At 37.4% G+C, this 24,646-nt stretch overlaps 1 protein-coding gene across 1 annotated transcript; it reads left to right on the top strand.

The window, feature by feature from the left end:
- Positions 1 to 578: 578 nt before the first annotated feature.
- Positions 579 to 23,134, top strand: LOC124404490 (melatonin receptor type 1A-like). Its single transcript, XM_046878652.1, has 4 exons — positions 579 to 1,337; positions 20,141 to 20,399; positions 20,532 to 20,748; positions 21,577 to 23,134. The coding sequence occupies exons 2-4, from the start codon at positions 20,141 to 20,143 to the stop codon at positions 22,238 to 22,240; spliced, it is 1,140 nt and encodes a 379-aa protein (XP_046734608.1). The 5' UTR covers positions 579 to 1,337; the 3' UTR covers positions 22,241 to 23,134.
- The last annotated feature ends 1,512 nt before the right edge of the window (positions 23,135 to 24,646 follow it).

Raw genomic sequence — 24,646 nt, 5'->3', positions numbered from 1 at the left:
TATCTCTATGGTTCTACGTCGAGGGCAGCGCGCGCAGGTTGCCAGGCGTCAGGGGGGCACGGAGATCCGGGCGCGGGCGGTTTCCATCAAACTTCGTACGTTTCGTAGTTCGTCGCTGGAAGTCGGAAATTCCGAAATCAGTCAGTCTACCGGTGTCAAGCGCCGCGACGACCGCCGGTCCGCCGCAAATAAATGCCGTATAGTTGCTTAGTGGACTAGCGAGAATAAAAAGAGAAAAATTTAACGATATTCCTGAAATTGTATTCCAATATCTACACCGTGAATTAAAAACGAAGTAAACTTAAAATTAATCCTCGTTTTTTTTTTTTGTTTCTCTTCCATATTAAACTTAAATTACACAAATATTTACGTACATAAATTCTATACAGTTTAAAATAGGGAATAAATAATTTTCTACATCCATACGTGTCTATATAAATTATTCTGTAGAGTTGGATTACACGTTACGCATGTAATAAAAGAAAACAGATAAGAAAAACAGAAAAGTTTTTTTTTTTTTTTTTCTTCAACATTTCACGTTACTTTTCTCTTCTTCTGTATCTGCTGCATTCTTATATACATTCTATGAAATCGCATCACGAAAAAAAGAATAATACCGCGGGTCGAGCAGCTCAGTCGGTTTATCATACTCGAATACTTACATACACACACACCTACCTACTGTCTACACCACCTTTGTAATTCTTGGCAAACGAGAAACGGTTTCAACGACGACGACGCTAGTCTAGAACGCAGATGAAAATAAATCCGCGCACCGTACGTGCAGTTATACGTATATACGATATAGTGCGTATGGTTGTCAACTAGAATAAAGTAAATCAAAATTTTTGCAGGTGTTTCATCTACATAAACGTTCGAAGCACCGGTTACACGAAGACAAGTGATGCGGTATCGTGAACGGGAATATTTAACTGTCGTTACGTTCCTCAACGAAAGTGCTATTCTATCTACAAATGTTATTGTAAATGGATAGAAATCGTGTGCAATATTTCACCTTTTCATTAATACTTCTGTACGGTTAATCGTATGTGTCTATAAGCCACAAATGAGACGTAAGTACAAATGTTTTAAACAAAAAAACAACAACAACAACAACAATAATAATAATAATATTTTACGAACACGTATGGTGATTATGAATATTTCTTAACAGAAATAATATGACGACGTTTTAAACATGTTTAAACTGACGCGATTTAATTATTCTACTATTAAAATTCATCGATTATAATATCGGCGAAGAAACTTGAATTAAGAAGAAAGAATTTACCGGACGGAATTTCGTCTCGATTAAGAAGACGAACTCAACATAGAAAGTAAGAATTTCAATTTTACACAAATCTGATTGTATTTTCAGGTTCGTAAAGAAATGTAACGAACTTATGGATCCGTCTGACTTGTATTACTCTCCCGCGACATTCAGTTCAACTCGGGAGAAAACAAAAATATATTTGTCTGCATTTCTTTCACACCAACGTCTGTTTATGTTCTCTTCTCCCCCCCCCCCCCCCCCCCCGCCCCGGTTGTTCGGATTTTTCATTCGTTTCATAACGGTTTTATTGTAAAGTAATTTCAAGAGAGAAAAAGAAAACAAAAGTAGCCCCCCTCTCGATATGTGTTTTTGTTGACGAATACACGTATACATATATAGTTAATGATGTCTACGCGTGCCAAAATATGCGTGAACTGTTGTACATTTTATATTCCAAGGATGCCGTTTAAATACTGATCTCGAGTAAATGAAATCGAATCTTCGTTCCTGTTTTATTGCTAGTAAAAAGTAATAAAAATTTAAAACAACGATTTCACGTCTTGTCGTTGGTGTTCGGGGAAATTTGTTGATTACGTTAATTTTGCTTGTTAAAATAAATTTTTTGCTTATATGGGGTAAATTTGTCAATACCTCGTAAGATTCAGTTTCCTTTGTGTAATATAATAGTTTCAATCTCACCGACGCAATTTAAACGCGCGGCAGAATCTGAACTCGAGGTTCAGAGGCATTTCAATTTCACAATCAGTTTCAGTTAATTAAACGATTCCCCCGCAGCTTCTTCTTCGAGTAGGTGGTGTTTTGCACGCGCATATGAATTGTATAATATAATATTGTACAAGTATTTCATAACTTCGTGTACTCATTGAGCAAAACCTTCGTAATTGCGGGCGACGTTTTTGCTACCAAGTTTCGTTAAGCTTCGTTATTCAATTATTAAAGCCACGATATTATAACACAGTTATTCGCTCCAGACAGGTAACAATAGTAGAAAGATCTTTGTACGAGATATACAAGAATAGATATAGAGACAGAATAATAGAGAGATTCTGGTTTGAAGATACCTGTAATGTATTCGTTCACATTCACGAGTTGCGAATAAAAACTCCACGCAAGTTTGGAACGTTTTAAAAACACGACGATAACGGTTAATTGAAATTTCCGTATCATGCAATGTACAAGATGTCTATAACTCTTCTTTTACAATATATATCTGTTTTATGTCGTATCTACGGTTTGAGCCTTATATATATACATCGTTTTGTACCATCGGATTGAAATGAAAATTTTCCTAACAAAATTTGAACCTTGTAATATATAGGATTCGTCATGCATAGTTGAAAATTTTCCTTTCGATAGTTTTTGTTTCCGAAATTTTTCTTGACATATACCTACATTGTACATGGTATATACATATATGGATACATATAATAATATCAAGCGATCCTTAACTGATCGATCTCTTGCGGACGCTTCTTATTACACTTTTATGCTTTGCGGGTTTATCATGGCAAAAGCAGCACTATTCACGCTATGATCGTTACATAGGCGACGCGACGATATGATTAATAATTAAAACTTGACGAATAGAGAGATTTTGTCTCATTCTTTGTCGTTGCTAGTCGAGTTTCTTTCCCTGCAAGCTGCTGTGAAACAATTTAACCCTGTAAGCAACCAAATCGGTATCTGGTCTAACATCTCCGTAAACTAAATGTCCCCTCGGTTAAAATCTCTCCTTCGTAAGATCTCAAGGATGATGAATAGTAAGTAACTTAAAATAAATAAATTAGAACAGATAAATATACCTGGTGTACGGAAAATCCTACGAAATTTGAAATAAATGGATATATTAAAATGAATGAATTCAGTCGCGTGGATATGACCCGGGAATTCAGTTCGGGGAGAATCAATCCAGGGGGATGTTAATCCTAGAACCGTAGCAAATAGATTTCGTCGAAGGTGAAAGAGGAAAAATTTGTTATTGGATTTGTTTCTTGCTTAGCCAATCTCTTTCTCTGTTGTAGTCTTGCGACTCATCGCTTTACTTTCAACTGATCGTTATCCGGTGATTTCAGGTACGCTTGGCACTCTCGCGATGCGCTTGACAACAACGTTTTGAGCAAAGCTGTTCTTTTCCTCTGATCGTCCCTCGCGTGTTCATCTATTATTTTTTTTATATTCGTACACTATTTCGGCCACAAATCAATTACAGATACTTTTAGATAAAACGATAAAAATTCTTATTCTCTACTTTACCCACCACGTATATATAAATTTTCACGGACGAAATCTTAGCTCGAATATCCTTATCCACAACTTCGGAGAGCCCTCCGTACCCGCGTGACTGTGTTTTCAAATTCGACCAATCGGCTCACTGGCACGTGACTCAGAGATCGCTTTGCGCATGCGCAGCGTCAGTAACGCGCTTTCTCATTGGGCGGTAGTGAAAATCGGATTACTCGATAATTGTCGCGCTCCTAACCTTCGCGCAAACGGATATCTGCATCGAATTTTCGCCTGCAGGGATCGAGTCGATACTTTCGTGGATAATGGTACGTAAAATTTTACAAACCGTTAATACGTGTGACTATAAAAAGTAGGAAATCTCGGGATTCAGTGGATCATCATCCCCTCCCCTATTGAAGATATAAAATTTTACGGTCAAATTTTAGCTCTGACGTCACCGTCAGATTTCCTTCCTTTTTCACACACACGGAACAACTACCCGAATTCATCGACCCTTATTCGGCGCCCGGTTCTCCGCCCCAGTCATCACACGTGGCGTACATACCACTATATATTATATACGTATGTATGTATAGTTATATGTATGCGGATTATATGCGTATGGAGGAATACAGGCGTGGGCTCGTAAAATACAATCCCAACGTTTTAAGCTGAAATTACTTCGAACCCTCTCTCGAAGTGGTTATAACGGAACGTTTATATGTGCGTTATATGGGCATGAGATGTGTATACTCGTATCTACATTGCCGTCGACGTTACGTCAGCCGCCAAACCGCAAATTCCCGAATCCCACTGGCCGCACTGGAGACGATCTATGGGGTGAATTAGAAACCCGAGGAAAATTTACTCTCAGAGAAAACGAGCCGGTTCAGATAGATGATCGCCTCTATCGTAATATACATATATATGCAACATAAATTCCGAGTATGAAATCATTTGCGTTCAGAGAAGAACAAAGAAATTTTTCAATTTACCAAAAATGTAGATTTTTTTCATATATTCAAACGAATACGGTTTCATTAGATAAAACAAAATGTCGTCATATCGACGTTTTTGTTGAAAAAACGATATATTTTTCAACAAAATTTCCTTAAATCAAACAAATCTTTGTAGAATATTTAATGTTTTGCCTAAATTATAGGTATATAGGTATTTGTACCTAAATTCTAGTGATTATGTAGATATGATTCTTTCTGCCAGCAATTGAAAAAGACCGATTATTGAATTTGAATAAATAATATTTACGAGTATCGACCGAACTGAACTAACTTCTGGCCTATGTAACACCTCGTACGGAAAATGAGATACAAGTTAACCTCCACTTAGGTAGTACATATGCATGCAGTATAACGTACAATCCGAGGTCGCGCAAGTCCCTATATAAGTACAATTATGCCTACATACATACCTATTCGACCTGTTCTTGAGGATTGGTTTGGTAGAAATCGATCGACCTGTCGACGTATCTATGCATGTATGTATGTATGTAGGTAAGGTAGGTATGTGGGTAAGGCAGGTGTGTAGGTAAGGTAGGTATGAAGTACACGGGCTTCCGATTCGCCGGTATACTGACCACACTTGACCCATAATTATACTTCAGCTTACACAACGTGTGCATAAACGAATTATATTATACATTATATTTAAAAATAAAAGTATGTTTCACGTTGTAGAAAATAAAGAAGGGAAACGAGGTCATTGAACAGAATTAATTTACTATGTTACATACGGTGTAAAATCTGATAACGAATTTTTATAATTCCTGTAATGTGTTCAATCTTATGATATACTCATCGGTGCATAAAAAATTGTGTCATCAATTATTAAAGGATGAAATGAAATCTGCACAGCTTTCTTGTATCTTGATCATCGTTTTTTATAAATAATTGTCAAGTATATTATGAAATGGGGGTAAAATTTTCTGACAAATCGATTGATTGAGAAATGGAAATTTTGTCGAAAAAAACTCGGGATTTCTGGAACACGTAAAAAATATCTCAAAATCATTCAAAGACTCTTTTTTAACTCACAAATAAAGGCATTTTGAGACAATATATTCATTTTAATGTGAACGGGTTGAATAGTAATATATCGATATCGGTATATCTATACCCGTAATTGTCTGACTATAAACGCAATCGTGTATCATGCAGAGAACGGTCTCCGGCGTGAGGGAAATACAGCTCTTGTATAAAGTTTGAATGATATTTCCTTGCCGAGCAGCAGCAGCAGCAGCAGCAGCAGTGCAGTGCAGTTTCTGGTTTCTCGTCTCACTTATTACCCACTTCCGTCGTAATTACTCCCTTATAATTTTGCAGATATTGCTAATTGTTTAAATACCGATTTACAGCGTATGTTTCAACAGCACCTTATTATGTATACGTTAAAATTATAGCTATAATATCCATCATGAGAAGAAAATTTCTTCGAGACGAATAATTATATATATATATATATATTAATGTACACAATGCACGATCAATTTTTACGATATGACATTTTTTTTCCTATCTTAAAACCTTCGTTTATATATCCATGACTTTTTTCTTCCCTCGTGGTTTTTTTTCTATATATAGTGGCATGGATCTGGTTTCTTCGCGTTACATGAGCGAATATGTATATATGTATGTTCAATATACATGTATATGCATGCACGTATTTATTATATATTACTATATTATAAGGATATTTGAGAGAAGTGATAAGTTTTTTTTTTTTTTCAAGCATCGTGCCGTCGAATATATGTGATATATAAAAGGTGTCAAAAAAAAAAAAGAACACGCAAGAAAATCGCGAAGGGAAAAAAATACAATATACGAGATGATTTTTCACGAATGTCTGCCATTTTTCAGACATTGTTTTATCGGGAGTTTGGATAAGGATAAAGCACGTATAGAAGAGACTTGATTTTTTTATTCATTTCAGAGTTCTGTAAAAGAACGGGTTTCAACGGTTTTCATTTTACAGTTTGCAAAATTCACTGTCATGATTAATGCAGCGCGATATTTTCGAATTTCTCGCCTTTCTTTTCTATATAATTTTTATATTCTGAATCTATGATAGCTGCATGCATGGTAATCAAATGTTATATGCACTTATAGTACTAAATGCAGCTGCAGCTTAACGAGTTATTGAAACATTCACTGCAGTAGTGATGAGGTGACGTGTACATATATATATATATAACGTGAATATAAACATATGCACATGTGTTTTATATATATATATAATTGATATATATGTATATAATTGAACACGTGCGGTGGCACGTGCGGATGAATTTGAGTTGGAAAATTGCCAGTAGGTATGAGGAGAAAAAGAAAAAACACACGCTAACAACACGAATATAGGTATATTATGAATGCGCGACATTGACTAGGCTTAGAATCTGTATGTCTATAATTATGTACTCTGGGTAATATTATACATTTCAGCATATAGCAATTCTATATTCGATATATTTCTTTCAATTTCAAATAGTCTGTGTGTAACGATAATATAAATATTTTATTGTAAACTATATTGTAAACTCGAGGCAAAAATTTTCTACGTTGCTACCGCACTTGACATAACCAAAAAGTAAACGACTGCTCTCGGCGACGTTTCGGCGAAGGTTATTACAGTTTTCGTACGTTTATTCATTCCGGATGAATGTACAGACGGATTACGGCCTATGATAAAGATATATTTTGGTGCATACGTCAGTCCGATTCAATGGCAGAGAAATTCCTTATATTTAAACTTCGGAATTCAACATGGCGCCGAGGTAAGCAGTCAGCTGAGCGGTTTGGCTGAATTTTTATATTTTATGAATATGCACGGGGTATAACATAAACGTTTGTTGTTTCCAGCACGTGCAATTTCCTGTAAACACAACAATTTCTGCGCTCGTTTATAAATATTTCACGTTTTTTTTTTCTCGTCATAAAGCTACATTATATTTGCTGCATGTATATAAACAATCTTGTTTTCAATACAGGTTTTAGCACTAAAACCGGGTAGCGTGCAGAAGCAAATTATGCTATTTTAAGTAAAGTTATGTACGATCTCTGCAAGTTGTTCTCCAAATTTATTACACACAAGTTTACATGGTACGTACTTAAAGAAACAAAATATTAGGCTATATACATAGGTATGTCGGTTTCACTGATTCCATTTTCTGTTTTGTCATTTCGGTTTGTTGGAATCAACTTTCTTAATCCGATAATTGTTTTTTTCAAATTTCTTTTTAAAGTAAGAATTGAACAAACACAAAATTAAGTCGAGAGGAGAGAAAGAAAAAAAAATACCAGGATAGCCGGAGTGCGTAGAAGAAATTTTTACATTTGTTTCAAGAATTCAAGAAAGCTGGCGAATTTTTTATATTCCCCTGCGTTTTCAATTTACCTACACTACAAGGAAGTGGTGTTTGCATAATACACGGTATATATCCCGCTTGCATGTCATGTAGCAGGGATAATCTGAATTAAGCTCACGCTGTATGGTGTTAAGTTCGGCGAGAAGCCGAAAGCTTTCGTAAGTGTGCTTGTATATGTGTGGGTGGGTGTATATAGTGAGTCGTTTGTCAAAGTGTGAAATGGGCAATTTAATATAGGTTCAATCCGCCTACATTTATGCAATTCAGATACATATTATCAAAATCAGCTTGTATTCATGCATTCAGAGTACATTCTGACGAAATTTACCTGCAAGTATGCAATTAGATACACTTTACCAAAATCCGCCTGCACGTTTGCAATTCAGGATGCATACTTACGAAATACGCCTGCATTTATGCAAATTGGATAAATATCTTATTGAAATCCGCCTGCAATTATGCAATTTAGGGTAGATTGTAACACAATTTTCCTGCATTTTATTGAGAATCTTAGACTACCTAAAAATCGATGATATTATGAAAATAAAAGAAAATAAGAATCAAACAACCGTAGGGCAGCGCGTGCAGCGTGAAGATTATTGCTCGGTGTTTGTATTGCACGTGCTATAGAGAGTCAGCAAACTTGTGTTCAATGTATAATTCAATCCATGCCACTCTCCTAAATTGGCGAACCTTTTAAGCTGTACTCCAACTCGGTGAATGAAACTGAGATGAGGAAGGGTCGAAAAAGAATATATCATGTATATATGTATAGGTACCTTTACTTTACCGGATATTACAGGCGCGGTGAAACGAATGAACAAAGTTAAACTAACGATAAACGACAGCAAAAATTGAATCCTATTAAATGAAAATCTGACGATCATTAGCGGAAGTCACGATTTTCAAAACACAGTTATTATCAGCGTTATTACTACCATTGTTATTATTATTATTATTATTCGCGATCGCTGAGAGCCTCTGTATTGTAAGCACAGAACCGACGTGCAGTAAACGAACAAGTAGTAGTAATCCGCTTTAGTCAGCCGCTGCCGCCGACGCGTCGCTAACTACACATAGAAACCCCGACGTCGGTGGCTAGACGATGCTGAATAATCGGCGTTTCCCTCTCGACGAAAGAGGGTCGCGGCTTTTTTCCTTTGTTATTTCGAGCTTCTTCTTTTTTCCCTCAATTGATGCAAACGATTGTCTCTTCACCGTATGTAATTGTCACAGATTTGAATACATTTCACGGAAATGGGTTAGAATTCGCAATTACGTTGTGGAAATTGATATACGAGAAAACAAGATGGAGGAAAAAAACGAGAAAAACTTAGAATGAACAAAACCGTTCAACTACACATTGAAGTAATATTTTCTTGTTCTATAATAAGTAGTAATAAAAAGTTTATATGTTGTGTGTATAGCCAGAATTTGACTCAGTTAGAAGAAATGTATTTGATATAAATAATTTATGCATAATCGTAACCACGCGCTAATAAATTTGCTCATACATTATTATACCCTCGTCATGACAACAGATCTGTTTGTAATTCTCAACGTGTATGTAAATCTATGTATATATAAGAAGATTTGGGGACGACGACGGAATTTCGTGATTCGAAAGTGCGGTTCCAAGTTACTCTTTTTATTCTCCTTCCACCCCGCGTCTTATTTTTACCCAATCTCACATCTACACCCTTTTCTTTACCCTTGGCACGCACACATTGCCTAGAGGCTACTAGAGAAAGAAAACCATGCACGCGTGGGCGTTTCAATTTCCAGACTCGTATGCGTGTTATACAAATACATGAAGATTGTTCATTGGGCACAGTTATTTCATCAACGATTTCCTTTATTACTCGGAAAAACAAACTCGATGAAAAGAACTTGGCAAAAATAAGGAAAAAATCGTTAACATTTAGTTTATACAAACCGGGAGAGTTCGTGGAAATGTCTGACGAACAATTCAACATTGGGTAAATCCGCTTGAATCTATGCAATTGATCAGGGCACTTACTTTACCCATCGATATCGACATTTCTTCATTTCTGACAATTGGTCGAATATTCCTCACTTCCTCCAATCATATTGATTTCCCACGAAACAAATGACGATCGTTCAACCGTGTACCTTTAATTGCATAAACACAGGCGGATTTACCCAACGTTAAATTTTCACGTAGCATTAAACACATATTTTTTTATTCTTTCAACTTTCTTTCCGTAACGTGTGAAGTTGTTTTCTATATATTGAACGGGGTTCGAGTTTTCGAGACGACTCGGTACCATCTTGTGTTCTTTTACTCGCGTAGGTATAATAATATAAGTTAGTTGGGAGACAGAGAGAGACAGAGAGAGAGAGAGAGAGAGAGAGAGAGAGAGAGAAGGGTGCGGTGGCAGTAGTAGAAGTAAAGGCTGAGTCAGGCAGGCCGTAGTCCCCGGCGGAGCTTTCAATCGATACAGCTTCCCACCGCCACTCGCGTTGGGCGCGGTGGAGGACCTACCTGTTAGCACGATCGACAAACTCCGTTATACCTACGTCTATGCATGTACGAGTGAATCTACACATGTTCGCACGCACATAGGCACGGATTATACACCTTCGTGCATAAGTTGTTTGTGGTTTGATGTTTTTTTTTTTTTTTTTTAAACCCCTTTTTTCCCTTCCATTCTTTTCAATCTAACGCTTTCTCTCCCCGATTCATTGTCTTATCGCGATATGTTGCGAGGTATCAAGTACATGGGTATACATTTTATATGTAGGAATATTATATATGTAATACCTATGTGTGAAAATATGGGTGATTTGAATCACGCGATATAATTGGGGGTGACGATATTTTTCCCGGGTAGAGACACGTGGATCGGATTAGAATTACAAAATCGTGGCACCGTTTTTGTTACTTACCACGTTGATATTTCTCTTAATTTTTCTCGTTAGTTTCTATTTTATTACTTTGTATACGTCTTTTTATTATTTTTCACCACTGAAAATCTTAATTTAATTTTAAAAGTTGTAAGTAAAGAAATTATAACAATTGAAAAAAATTCTGTTGTTTATAGTACAACATTAATTTGATATAGTTTCTTATATAGCACCGAACAATACGGGCCTAAATTAGTACATTATCGATAAAGGAAGGGTGAAAATCATAACTTGTTCGCAACAACTATTCAGAGGTAGCAGCTGTTATGTGACAGCTTCCTTCCGTACTTTTGTAGGGAATAGGTTATATACTAGATATTATAACGGCATAAGACGATCAGAACAGAACGAAACGCTGCTTTTCTAGCTCGAGGGCATAGTTTTGCACTGATATGATAGTTGCAGAAACGACTGAGAAGTTTGATAGTATTTTTCCGAGGATGTTGGGTACATAATTGAACCTGGGATAGATGCGACTGAGTATAATCCAGAAAATTGATCGACTTAAATGAAAAAAAAAAAAAAAAAAAAAACCACACTTAACGTATGAAAAACTTCGTTTTACATGTTAGATCTTGAAAATATTTTATTTTCTTTCTTCTTCAATCATTGCGTATAACACACCTTCAGGTATTCCCAATGTTAATTATTCTGTAGTACCGTAAAGCGGGGACGCAATATCGCTCTTTTCCGCCCTCGGACAGTTTTAATTTCGTTGAGGCACGTCGTCCTCGTGCCTTTATAATCCTTGCCTCTATTGTACAGCCCCATGTGATAGAGACGGTAATAAGAGGTCTCTCTATTCGGACGACCTTACATCGCCGGCAGAGCACTCGGGTTTAAAATTCCCAAACGTACCTCATACTTGTCGTGAGGGTGACGAGCTGTGCAGCCCCGGTATGTATATGCCTATATTTTGAACGAATTTTCACAGCGACGTTCCCGCACGTCTTACGATTTTTTCATACGGAGACGCCGAACAATTTTCGCTGGCAAGGATAAATCATAAGTTGAACGATTTCTTTTCTCTCTTTTCTTTCTTTTCAACCCTCACGACGAAACTCGATCGTTGAAAACTCTTCTTTCACATATGCCCGGTTATTTCGTGGAAATGTTACACGGACAATTTAAGGTCGAGTCAATCAGTTTGCATTTCTGCAATTCACGCCGCATTTCACCTAAATGTATTCTCAGTTGCCAGAATGTAGGCGGATTTTTAGTAAACCTTTACAGGGTGTTTCCGAACAAAGGCCGGAGTATGTGTAACTGCCGGTATGAGTTATCACTAGGTATACAGTGCGTTTAAAGTCCTTGCGACTGAGCTAGAACTGTTCGTCTTGTCAGTTCGTGTGGATTTGGCCAACCAGTTGTTTCGTTGTTTTTAATCTGTGCTGACGCGTTCAGTGATCGCGTTCTGGGGTTACGTTAAAGTGATTATAGGTATGAGTTATGACCTGACAGAAGAGATTACGACTCGGTAGGTCTGCTTTACCGATATTTGTTCTCCTCAGTGGTAGGCAACCCAACATACTGTGGTATTTACTCGGAATCAACCTGTGCATGGCTTGAAATTGCATAAATTTAGGCGGACGTCGTTGAGCTGTAACTTGAGTTGCATAAATGCAGGCGGATTTATCCTGCGTTAAACGGTTATTTATGTTAAACATGTACCGGAAATAGCATATGCTAAAATAATCATAGGTATATAAAAATGGATACTTATTGGAGTAAAAAAAGGTATAAGGTACATTCAGTGCCTGATAATAATGATAATAATAACAATAATAATAATAATAACGGTGAAAAAGAGAGAGATCTAGCAATTTCTAGGAAAATGGTGTGTAAATAAAGCGCATCCGGAGGAAATCGAATAAGAAACTCAAATTATTCATACGACTTGGTCATCTCGTCGTCGTCGCCGTCTCCGTCGTGAAGAGAGGGGATGCAGACATAATTCCAAGAAGCTGAAAATGGCATAGCGGAAAATTGCTTGTTCCTTTCTCCTCTGATTCATCCTTCCGGATCACGGTACGAACCACCATGGTGTAAAATCATTTTTCGCGCATCCTTCGTCGATATTCACCCGAATCTTTTGAGCCGTAACCCACTTGTATGTATAACATAGTATACGTACACATACCTATGTATATGGTACATGTAGCCATTGTAGATGGGTTTTCATATAATTTTCTTTTTTCTCTTTGTTCTTCTTCTTTCGTTTTCTTTTCCTTCCTCCGAATCTCTTTGTCTCGTGGAGACTGATTTGTACTAAAGATATAAGGGTATACCTATGTAATACGGTATGTAACACCTGAAATTAAAAATTATCAGCAGATATATATATATATATATATATATATATGTATATATATATATACATATACCTATATAAACTTCGATAGTCAAAAACAGCTGACGCCTTGCTGCAATTTGAATTGAATAAGCAGAAGAAGAAAAGAAAAGAAAAGAAGGGATGAGAAGAGAAGAGGATGGAATGTAATTAGACCTTCGACTCGAGAAAATCGTTGAATAGACAAGTTTTCGCTGGGGTTTATATATATAGTTATATATGTATATATATCCTGTAGTGTATAGATATATATATATGCGTAGGTACACATCGAGGACGCTGTCCTTTCCTTGGAGTAATTGCACGCTTAACAAACCCCGAATAATCCAAGGAACAACTAGACGCGCCATGGGGGGATCCCCGTAAACCTCCAACAGCTCCCGTGTAGCTTAGTCAGCAGGCTTACTCTGCTCGAATCAATCGGCTCGATACTCAATTCCTATGGCAAGAGAAACTTGACTTTGATTTCCTCAATCCCTCCAGGGGCCGACTCGCCCTGGATTATCTACGCTTTATATTGTTTCTACTCTGTCTATCTCACGATCAGTGTTTTACTATGTCTAGATATCGCTCCCTGCACGTATGACAGCATTATACCATGTAAAAGGATATCGGAGATTGAATTTACGAATCTTGGATATCAATTCGCTGGAAGAGAGGAAAAGAAGGTCGCTGTTTTTGTTTTACTAGATCTATATAGGTATGATAGTTGTGATGAAAATATGATATGCTTTTCTGTGTGTCAATTAAATCTCTGCCAAATTGTTCGGACGTATCGGTATCATTCCATGATAGTAAAGCCTCCAGGACCCTCAATTTTTATTTATTTATTTATTTATTTATTTATGTAACGGTTTTTAAGTTACAAGTATTCAAACATTTCTATGATATTTCGAATTTCTGTTGTTTTTTTTCAATTCAATTTTAAAAATGATTCCTTAACCATTTTGCATCTTGGAATTTTTTTTAACTTTAATTTAAAATCAATCTCACGTTTCTTATAATTTCAACAGGTTCCGATACTGAATATATCTTGAAACAGTCGCGTAAAAAAACCTCCTTTCGGGTGACTGATCTTTTCGAAAATTTGAGAAAATAAAAAAAAGGGATTAGAATATTCGTAGCTCCAACTGTTCACGGTTATTCATTTATACTTGTTCAGCATGACGTCAAATGTTGAAAACGAAGAAGCTCCTGCACTTATACATATTTTATGATAGAAACGAGGGCAACGCTCCGCGGCCAACGTCCTCGTGTCTTCCATGGTCGATCACGTCAGAATCCTTAGAGACGAGGACGAATTTTTTCTCTTTCTCTCTCTCTCTCTCTCGAGAGAGAGACTGCTATTCCTTTTTGTTCGTCTGACGGAATAACGCGGATTTATCGTTCTCGATTTCGCTAGGGTTGAATCGAACCCACGAAAAGAACAGCCCCTTCGGAGCCCGCGATATTTTACCTCATACCTATGTAGATACATAGCGTAGGTATATGGCGTGTACGAGTGAGTACATATGTACATACATACGTCAGATGGGAAATCGGTAATATATGAATTGCAGGATGTCGAATCGAGTTTCTCTGCTGTCGAGAGGGTGCCATAAGAATTTTCGGTTTTTATAATACCTTCCCTCTCTCTCCCTCCCTTCCACGCCTCTCGTCACATCAATCATCATCATCATCATCATCATCTTCGTCAGCATTCATTGCATTATAATGATCCATGTTCCCTGGGGAGCATTAGTATAAGATTGTGTATAATACGAGCCGATAAAAGGGCCGTAATCAGTGGCTCGATATCAACTTTACTCTGTTTGTTCCCCGCCGCGAGACAGACTCGTATAACCTACCTGTTTTACGCGCGAGCTCATATACGAGGGATAATGTATTTGGGACCGGGATAACCACAGCTTTGAAACACTACTTTAGTTCTTTGTCTCTCTCTCTCTCTCTCTCTCTCTCCCTCTCATGCCGGTGAAATTCTCTCCGCGCATCTGACGGTGTGATGATCAATACGCGGGAAAGTCTCTCTATATCACGTAGGTATTTTCTGCAATACGTGTGTAACATCCGTAACGACGATTTATGTTACATGCAATATACCGTGATTTGAATTCATTTTTTGAAACAGTCGCTGCAATACGGCCCCATGCATACTTATTGAAATCAAGCCTCCGCAGCAAATTTCGAGTTTACTCTCAGGATTGAATGAACATAAGTCGAAAGAAAAGGAGTTTAGGCTAAAGATTAAGTTAGATGTATAGAAAGTCTTGATCATTTTTTTAATAATTCGAGGAATTATAATGGTTCCGTTAGTTTTCATTTTTCAGTCACGTTCAAAGAACACGCGTGTGCTTAATCAAACTTTCTTATGCCACAATCTGCACGCAAGGATTATTGTTCCTGTAATATTATGCATATGCGTGTATACGTATAAAAGTTTTTTTAATTATTACCTCCGACAAAAATCTAGGTTAATGCTCCGAGGCTTGAGTGCAAACCTTCTTGTACACGTTTACGATTCACTCGTACATAAAGAGAGCAAAATGCAAAACCACTAGGTGCTTTCATCATATACGCTGACAAATGCATATTCCTGAGGAGAGAGAGTATCAACGTGAACGTTTTTCAACGTCTACCTAACGTTAATTGCGTTAATGTATGTCGCCTTGCTAAGTAATGATCGCAATAGGAAAATTAAATTTTACCGAAAAGGTAAAACAGTATCAAGATTAATTACTCAGATAAAATTCCTGGTTATTTAACACAATTGAAATATCAAACAGAGATAACAGACGAAAAAAAATATCGCCCAGCGAATCGTGTCGATTATCGCGACGAGCCTAATTGCGAAATTGTGTAGAATTCACGAATGATTCAATTTTTTACGTAGATTGGGAGTTCCAAGTATAATGAATAAGCCACAGGCAGTCTGGGCGGGGCTTGTGTGTTAAGGGCGAATCGATATTGTTCCCATTATCGTTAACGTTGTTTTATACCCATCTCGACATTTTACGCCTAACATACAACCCGATAATTTCATAAAACTGTGGCATACCCAAATCGATATATGCGATAAATACGCCTGCATTTATGCAATCTAGGATACATCTTATCCTTTCCCGCCTGCATTTCGACGACCGGGAATACATTGCTGTAGAACATATCCGGAATTGCATAAGTGCAGATGAGTTTCGGTAGAGTGTACAACAATTGCATAATTTTAGGCCGTTTTTTGAGAAACTGGATTCTGAATTGCGACGTACCCAATTCAATGTACGATGAATACATTTTATCCTGCTTCGCCTGCATTCTGATAACCTGGAATATATTACTGTAGAACGTACTCTGAATTGCATAAATGCAGGTGAATTTAGGTAAAATATACCAGAATTGCATAGTTGTAGGCGTTTTTTTTCAATAAGGGCCTCGAATTGCACGAATGGAGGACTCCCCTTACGGTGCATATAAAGACCCGTTGTACACCTCGAAAACGCGGGGATGCAAAACTCCTATACCGCTCAAGCGATCAGAGTAAAACTTGGGCAGTTAATGCCTTATTTTGGCAAAAAGTGGAGCGTCTTTTTACTTTTTCAAAATTTTGAAAAAAAATTTACAGATTAGTTACCACCCACAGAAATTGGCCAAATTTTCACAGTTACACTGAATTGATCGAACTATCCGGTATGATGCCACTCGGCGATGATGAAACACACATTTTGAGCCCAGTTCCATGAGGTTTGATGGTGAAATGACGAAATGGCAGCTGATCTGGTTTTCGATTACGAAGTACACCGAAATCTTATTTTGGCGACATTTGTTACCGACATTACACACATACATTACCGACATGCGCGTAATATCGGTAACAAATGTCGCCAAAATAAGATTTCGGTGTACTTCGTAATCGAAAACCAGATCAGCTGCCATTTCGTCATTTCACAATCAAATCTCATGGGACTGGGCTCAAAATGTGTGTTTCATCACCGCCGAGTGGCATCATACCGGATTTACTAATCTCTTAATTTTTTTTCTCGGTATAACGAGTTACACAATGATGTATCAGATGCGTAATGGGCAGGGTCGTAGCTTCAAACTTTTCAACGTTATGTTTCAGCGTGCAGCACGTGCGACAAATGTACCCTTAAATACGCGTCACAGCTGCCGCCGTGATATTATAGAGGGTATACGTAACACCGAGTCACGTAATGTTGAACCACTAAAATGTTGTACGTTAGCCTAAAGTCTCTATTGAGTCAGAAATTAGAGCGAATACAGCAATTTCTTGCCAACTCGTAGGGCCTCCGTTGATTACGCAACGAGTGGAGAATAATTTATTACGAAAATTTCCATCATAACTTACCTTCTAAGATTTTTCATTTTCGTAATGATAAATTTGTCACACGTTTAGGGTGCAACGGTTTCAATTTACGGGCCGGTTGTGATTGCGGGTAACGTCGTTAAATCCATTAATGTCGTCAAGACTCGCGGCGCTCCTCCTCATTAGTTTATATACACATACATGTATATATGTGTTATGTATACATAAGAACGGAGAAGACGCTAATGAGGGTAACGAGCCTCTCACGCCCACAAGATTCGATATGCTCGTCAGTTTGACGAGAGCATCGTTTTTGGTTTACGTTGCTCCTTCAAGCAGAAAATCACCTAATACGTATTTTGAACTTGTTATTTTCTGTAACGTTACATTTATACCTCTGGCTTTAATTTTCCTGATTAAAAAAAAAAATACTGTCATTTTTTAATCTACGAACTGAAAACAATTCCAATCCCCTGAAACACCCTACATGTTCACGTGTTAAATCATAAAACGTTTTCACAAGATTCAGCGTGTAATTTATTACATGATTTATCTTGTGGATTCGATAAAATATGTAAGAAATCACGTATTAAATTAGTCCAGTACATAGTGCATTATATATGATTTTTGATCTAGTATATTTGACGATACATACTTTTGTAATTTATTACGTGATTTCTTACGAATATGTTTCATCGAATTTACAAGACAAATCATGTAATAAATTAAATTCTGAATTCTTACAAAACATTTTGCGAATTAATATACGAGAATTTTCAGTAGGGTAGGGCGAGGCGTGTACAATGTAAACACTGTTACGCATGTTCGTGTAATTATGCATGTATAATAGACGTATACATTAGCGCGTAAATCACGTGGAAAACTGGCATTTTCCAGGGGTGACGGAATAGACAATGTGTAAGGACTAAACGGTTATATTCATATTCTTGAAGGTCAATTTGATCGAGTGCCAGTGAATATACCTTATACTTATGTTCGCAATTTGCTTGTGCATATGCCTATCTATGTATGTTATGTACACGTGGCCTATATAAAGTATTTTACGAATGACTGCAGTATGGTTTACGGTTCTGAAGAAGGGTATAGACGCTGTTTACACAGCCCTAGAGAGTTATTATTCGACGTAAACTTCATCGATTTTAAAATTTCGAATTTAATCGATGCGCAGGCATGCAGAACTCCGTGCCAACTAGACGGTGGTAAAATACGTAATATTGAAATAAAGTCAATGCTTTTTTGCAAATGTTTTTTCACCATACGACTTTCTTATAACAGTGTCTCATCGCTGACCGTTACAATTTCTGATATACCCATAGAAGCGAAATTTAATATCGTCTGTAGGGGGCGTATAGTACATAGGTTATGAATTGTATATATCCTCGGTCCTAATACTGCGAGGATATTATGAGAAAAAGTTTAATATCTCAACTCTTCTACTATATATGTATGTATAGATATATTATATGCAGGGTGCACCGTTATTGGCGATGCAGTAATATGTGAACGTTAGTTAAAATATTACGCCCAACATAATAAATTGCACCGTTTATTATCATCATCGTTTTACGTTATTTAATATAATGAATTATTCCACATCTTCCTGTTACCTGTATTAATTTGCCATCTTCATGTACTTGTCCAATACCGCTATGGACAAAATAAAATATCTATCTATCTATCTATCTATCTATCTATCTATCTATCTATCTATCTATCTATCTATCTATCTATCTCATCATTTGCACCACAATTTCGTCCACTCTTTGTATAATCAACTTGAATACCAACTCAAGTACGCTGTACGCATAGAAGAATGATATTAAAAAAATTGGTGAAATTAAAAATCAGTATTTTTTTTCTTTTCATGACGGAAAATAGAGAAACACTCAACTTCGTTCGCAAATGCCGACGAATTTATTCATCGTTAGTTCTGACATTATTTCGACGATCCGCGCATGTGTTGTGCGGGTATTAGGTATACATGAATACAGATATTGCGCAGTACGTATGTAGGTATGTGTGTATAGCTCATGGTATATGCATATATCGGCTGAGCAACAAGTGTGAATTCCATACTATAATCGAACCTGTCGTTCTTGGCTGTCGTCCATCCATTCTCTTAGTGATAAATAATGAGCGTTGGCCCAGTTTCTGCATACGTATGAGTATTTATGTATGTACGTAGGCATGTACACACGTGACACATACCTGTGTCAATTGAAATGCTTTTCGCGTATCATCGAGATTCATATCACGATGGCGAATCATTGAATACCGAAATCGCTCTGGCAATTTGCTACTGCTCGAAAAAGCTTATAATCACAGGCAAAATAATAACAGAGTAAAATTCAATCCCTTGTTTTGTTTTATACATCGTAATACGATTCACAGAATTAAAAGTACTGTGAGATCTCATATTTGGGCAGATAATCATCACTCAAATTGAGTTATATTCGATTATCATAGTAGCTTTCTGTTTCACCGTGTTTCAACCTGATCAAACAAACTGAAATTTCGCACAATGCGCCTAATCCGATCAGCTGATCGCTTACGACGACGCCATGTTGCCTGACTAGCCACGTCCACACTTTGAGGCGCCTGTTTTAATTGTGCCTTTCTTTTTTCAAGATGAACGTCACCACGATAAGCACGGCTGGAGTCAGCACTGCGATTGCCGGTATTGTTGCACTGGGTACCGGTGTCGTCGTTGAAAATACGAGGGGGGAAATAGCCGACGCTGGTGACGACGTCTCGCCGGTAACTCTGTCTTCCGATTGGTCGAGGGTTGCCCGTCTTCTGCTCCTGGCGTCTCTGGCCGTCGTCGGTAGCGTCGGTAACGTCTTCATGATATCGGCGGTAATGGTCGAGGATCATTTGAAGAAGAGGGGTGAGACTTTTGAATTATTTTTTTCACAATACTTACCCTTTTGATGCTAAAATTATACAGGTGTGCAGGAATTTATGGATGGCTATAAAGAACTGCTGCAGTTGATTAACAAATTCGAATTTCCTGATTCAGGTAACGCTTTTCTGGTCAACGTTGCACTTGCCGATCTTCTCGTTACCGGCCTCGTTATTCCTGCTTCTGCGATTGTCATTTTAGCCGGTCAACAAGAATCTCCTAGTATATGTCGTTTCGAGTGGAGTTTAGAGGCCGTTTGTTTTCTCGTCACCGTTTTCACTCTCGCTACCATCGCCGTAGAGAATTATGCCCGTCTTTGCCTGTCCGAAGAAAGGTAATTTAGTATTTATTTTTACAGACAAAATTTCCAAACTCTGCGGTAAATATGTATTATACGTTTAGGTATAAGTGATATTATATGTATACACATACTAATATAAATATTCTGTTTTGACTCTGATACTTAACGCACGCACACTCACGCACATACAAACTGTACCTATAGTTCATTGTAAGCTGCCTGAATATTATTAGAATATAGTTAAGTTGGTAAGTATATACAATAGTATATTGTGTATCAAGGAGGCAAATTCAGTCGTTTCGGGCCGAGCGTAAGTTTGCAATACGAGTCGTAAGTAAGCCGAAGACAAATATTGAAAATACGTGCGGCGAAAAGACCGTTGCCTCCCTGTTGCACACGATTCTTTAGATAACGATAGTAAGTTACGCAGATTTTCACCAAGCACGAAATTGAGGTTAGGGTTGCCTAATGTCAGAATTGCTCGCGACAGCGCATGCGTGGAGTGTAGAAAAGACTACTTTCAACACTCCCAGAACTTAGAAGTCCGGTCTTTTCAGCACTCCGCGTCTGCGCATTCGCAGACTAACTTGACCGCCATAGAAATGGGTACTTTGTGTACGGAAAACATTCATGGAAAACCGGGCGTATACATGCTCGCGTTATATAATAGTGTACAGTCTTTTGACACGCGTGTTACACGCGTAAGCCTTACGGCTCGTCAAAAACCCTCATCCGTAATTCCGTACGAGTCTTAACCCGTCATTTTTATCACGTAAGTTAAGAAATCGCTACTTCGTTGCGATTTTGAGGTTAGAGTATTAAAAAAATAATTCCCTTATTCACTAATCCATCAAATTTCAGGTACGAAGCATTGACGCCGAGTTGCGTGACAAGCCTGATACTGACGGCCTGGTTAATCGCCGGGACGACGGTAGCCCTCCAGTCGTCCCTGGACCTGGGGCCGGACTTTTGCGGGCGACGATTCAACGGCATCGCCTTAGTCCAGGCCGTCGGCGCGAGTATCGTCGTTGGAGTACCGGCCCTGATAACGATACTAGCCTACCTCTGCCTCGTGGTGCGGGTGCGCAGGGCGACGAGGGCATCGTTCAAACCACCGGTGGCATTCACCTGGGACTACGACCTGACCAAGACCAACATGTACAGCTTCGCAATGTTCGCAGTCTTCTGGCTACCCTTTGGCGTCACCCTCTGCGTCAGTTCCGTTCGCCCGGTAAGCGCCAGGGTGTTTTACAACCTGGCGTGGTTCGCCTTGTCGAAGTCCTGTTTCAACAACCTTTTGTACTGCGTCGCCGATCGGCACTTCCGCAATGCATACGTCAAGCTCTTTCATTACTGCTGCTGCAAGACCACCGTCAGCTTCTCAAGACGGACACGCGGTGACGGCACCGGCAGATCTTCCGGCGACGTTCGGCTTAGGGTTCACATTATACATTCGTATGCAAGCCCCGCTTCCTGTAGACCAACTGTCGCCAGGCCCAATGGACGGGACGTTTACGAGTTGTAGACATTTCACTGATCGTTCAGCTATTCTGTGGAATAATTATTATTATCGAATTTTTCTGCAGTACGAGATGCGGAAAGCATTTATTATTTGTCTATAACAGGTATTATGACGATACCCGTTACCGTGCAGGCTGCACTATAAGTCTATAGGCTGCACGCCTCTTTGACCAGAGGGGATACAATACAGAAGAGAGTCATCGAAGAACCGTCGGTAAGTCAGATCACTGCACATACCTGTATCTACAACAATTTTCTCTGATGTCCTGTGTTGAGCGGAAACTTGTGTTAGATACCAAACGGATTTCCGTTCTGTCTTTAGTGATAGATTCTTTTACGTTTCTTCTTTTCTCTGTTATTCTTTAACCCAGAAGTAGCTTTGGCACTTCGGGTCCGTTGAATAATTTATACAGTACGTCGATTTAGTCGAGGCTGCATTTTAACTTGTAATAAGAAAAACTATCAATCTCTATTTTCTTTCTTTTTTCTTCGTATTTTACTCCCGCGGAATACAACGGCCTAGATTTCCGAAAGACTTTTATACATAACTTATATTACTATACGATTAATAGTTTTTACTATATCGTTGGGTGTAAATGTCCCTCTGTATCGTACTACATAATATAACGTATAGGTGTATCATCTATTCGTGTAGTATATTTAATGATATAGGTGAATTGCGGTGATAACTGTTCATTAATATCATTTGTACAATTACACACTATTCCGTTAAAGAACTTCTTTTATACTTGCAGCTTTCCGTTTTTATGATCACCGTAATAATGTGTATAGATGTTCCTACTGTATATTGACGTGACGCGACTGGCGGATAAATAGAAAGTAATTATCATTCACGCTACAACTATATTTCATTAATATTGTCTATTCAATTTACCGCGTTTCGCAGTCGTTAGTTTTATTTATTTTCTTCTATATTCTTTTTCCTAACGTCGTTTTAGAATTTACTTAAAAAAGAGATTAAGTAAAGGATATTGATAACAAATTAATGATTTTCTATGCTAATACTACGTTATCTATACAACGCATTTAAATATTATACATGTATTTATCGACGAGAAGTAATTCGTCATCTGTATAATCTTTGTCCAAAGACTGAATGTACATCTGCGATCCACTTTTCTTCTTTTATGGTTTGCCCTTTTTGTAGCGTTTTTCTTCTTATGGTGCCTGCTTGATTATTGTTTCCTATTAATTATATGGACAAAGAGCTTCATTTCGCACACGCGTTATAATACAACGTTGTATATTGTAATTTTATAATGTGCTTTTTGCTCCGTCCATTGTAAAGTTCATGCTTGTATTATAAATTGTTTATATGTTAATATTGCCCGTTGATTCTAACGTGTATATACCGATCATGCGGTATAATTCATGTATCAATGATCGCTATTTAATGCGCAGGACGTAATATTCCGAATAACGTGAAATGCGATATTTATAATCATTGTCTATTCCTGCCTATTCATGTCTATAAATTTATAATACTCGAATTGCATTAAGTATATAATACAAATTGTACGAACCGATCCAATTTCAATTTTCCACCAAGTGTATAATATTTCAGCAATTCGCCAAACGTTAGCTGACTTTTTTCAATTTTTCTTATCTTTTGATTCTCGAACGTAATTCAATTTATGAGTTTTAGCACATCACGAGCAAAGCATTAAACTAGTTTATCACTTAGTCTTGTGGTTTGGTTTTCTTGGTTTCTTTTTCAGTTCGTTGTTTTATGTTTTACCCTGATTAGCGTCGACTTCCCTTGTTCTCCATAATCTTTTTTCCTTGTAAAATATACCCGCGCGTGCAGGACTTTTAGGATTAAGTGTATATTATACTCTATACATGTGTCTAGTCTGAGAATATAATTATTATTAACGTATTATGTATAGTTAATAACGCACTTGTGGGATAATGCTATGAAGCTTTTATTGACATGTTTAAGGATCGAAAAAGGGGGGCAAAATGGAAACACATGGAAAGACTGCTATTCTATAAACATAAATAGTTATAACAATAATATAATTACATAATCCGTGATTCATTAACGTCTAACAAATTTATGTGTTAAGGTATCATTTATTTTTTAATTTTTTTTTTTTTAATTTACAAACTATGCATTTTATCTAGTCGAATCATTATCCTCCATCGATTATACTCCTTTAAGATTTCTTCCTTTTATCTCTAAGGAAGTCAGCCGTATAACCTATAATATTATAATTAAACAGAGTATTACTGTGTATTTATTTACTGTAAATACATATATCGTTTATACACTCATAATAATATTGTAAATATAATGGATACCTGTACATGTAGAAAATATCTCGTAGCAACAGTTACAATTTTAATATAACATATAGGTATATATTAATCTATATATTTTACATGC

This window comes from Diprion similis, chromosome 3 (assembly GCF_021155765.1).
Source record: "Diprion similis isolate iyDipSimi1 chromosome 3, iyDipSimi1.1, whole genome shotgun sequence".
NCBI lineage: Eukaryota > Metazoa > Arthropoda > Insecta > Hymenoptera > Diprionidae > Diprion > Diprion similis.
The sequence above is the reverse complement of the archived record's forward strand: the minus strand, read 5'-3'. Positions and strand labels throughout refer to the sequence as shown.

Excerpts from the sequence above, each read along its gene's own strand:
- LOC124404490 (XM_046878652.1), top strand. The coding sequence starts at position 20,141 with ATGAACGTCACCACGATAAGCACGGCTGGAGTCAGCACTGCGATTGCC. Across the intron at positions 20,400-20,531 it reads GGATCATTTGAAGAAGAGGG|GTAACGCTTTTCTGGTCAAC; the intron begins GTGAGACTTTTG and ends TTCCTGATTCAG. Across the intron at positions 20,749-21,576 it reads CTTTGCCTGTCCGAAGAAAG|GTACGAAGCATTGACGCCGA; the intron begins GTAATTTAGTAT and ends ATCAAATTTCAG.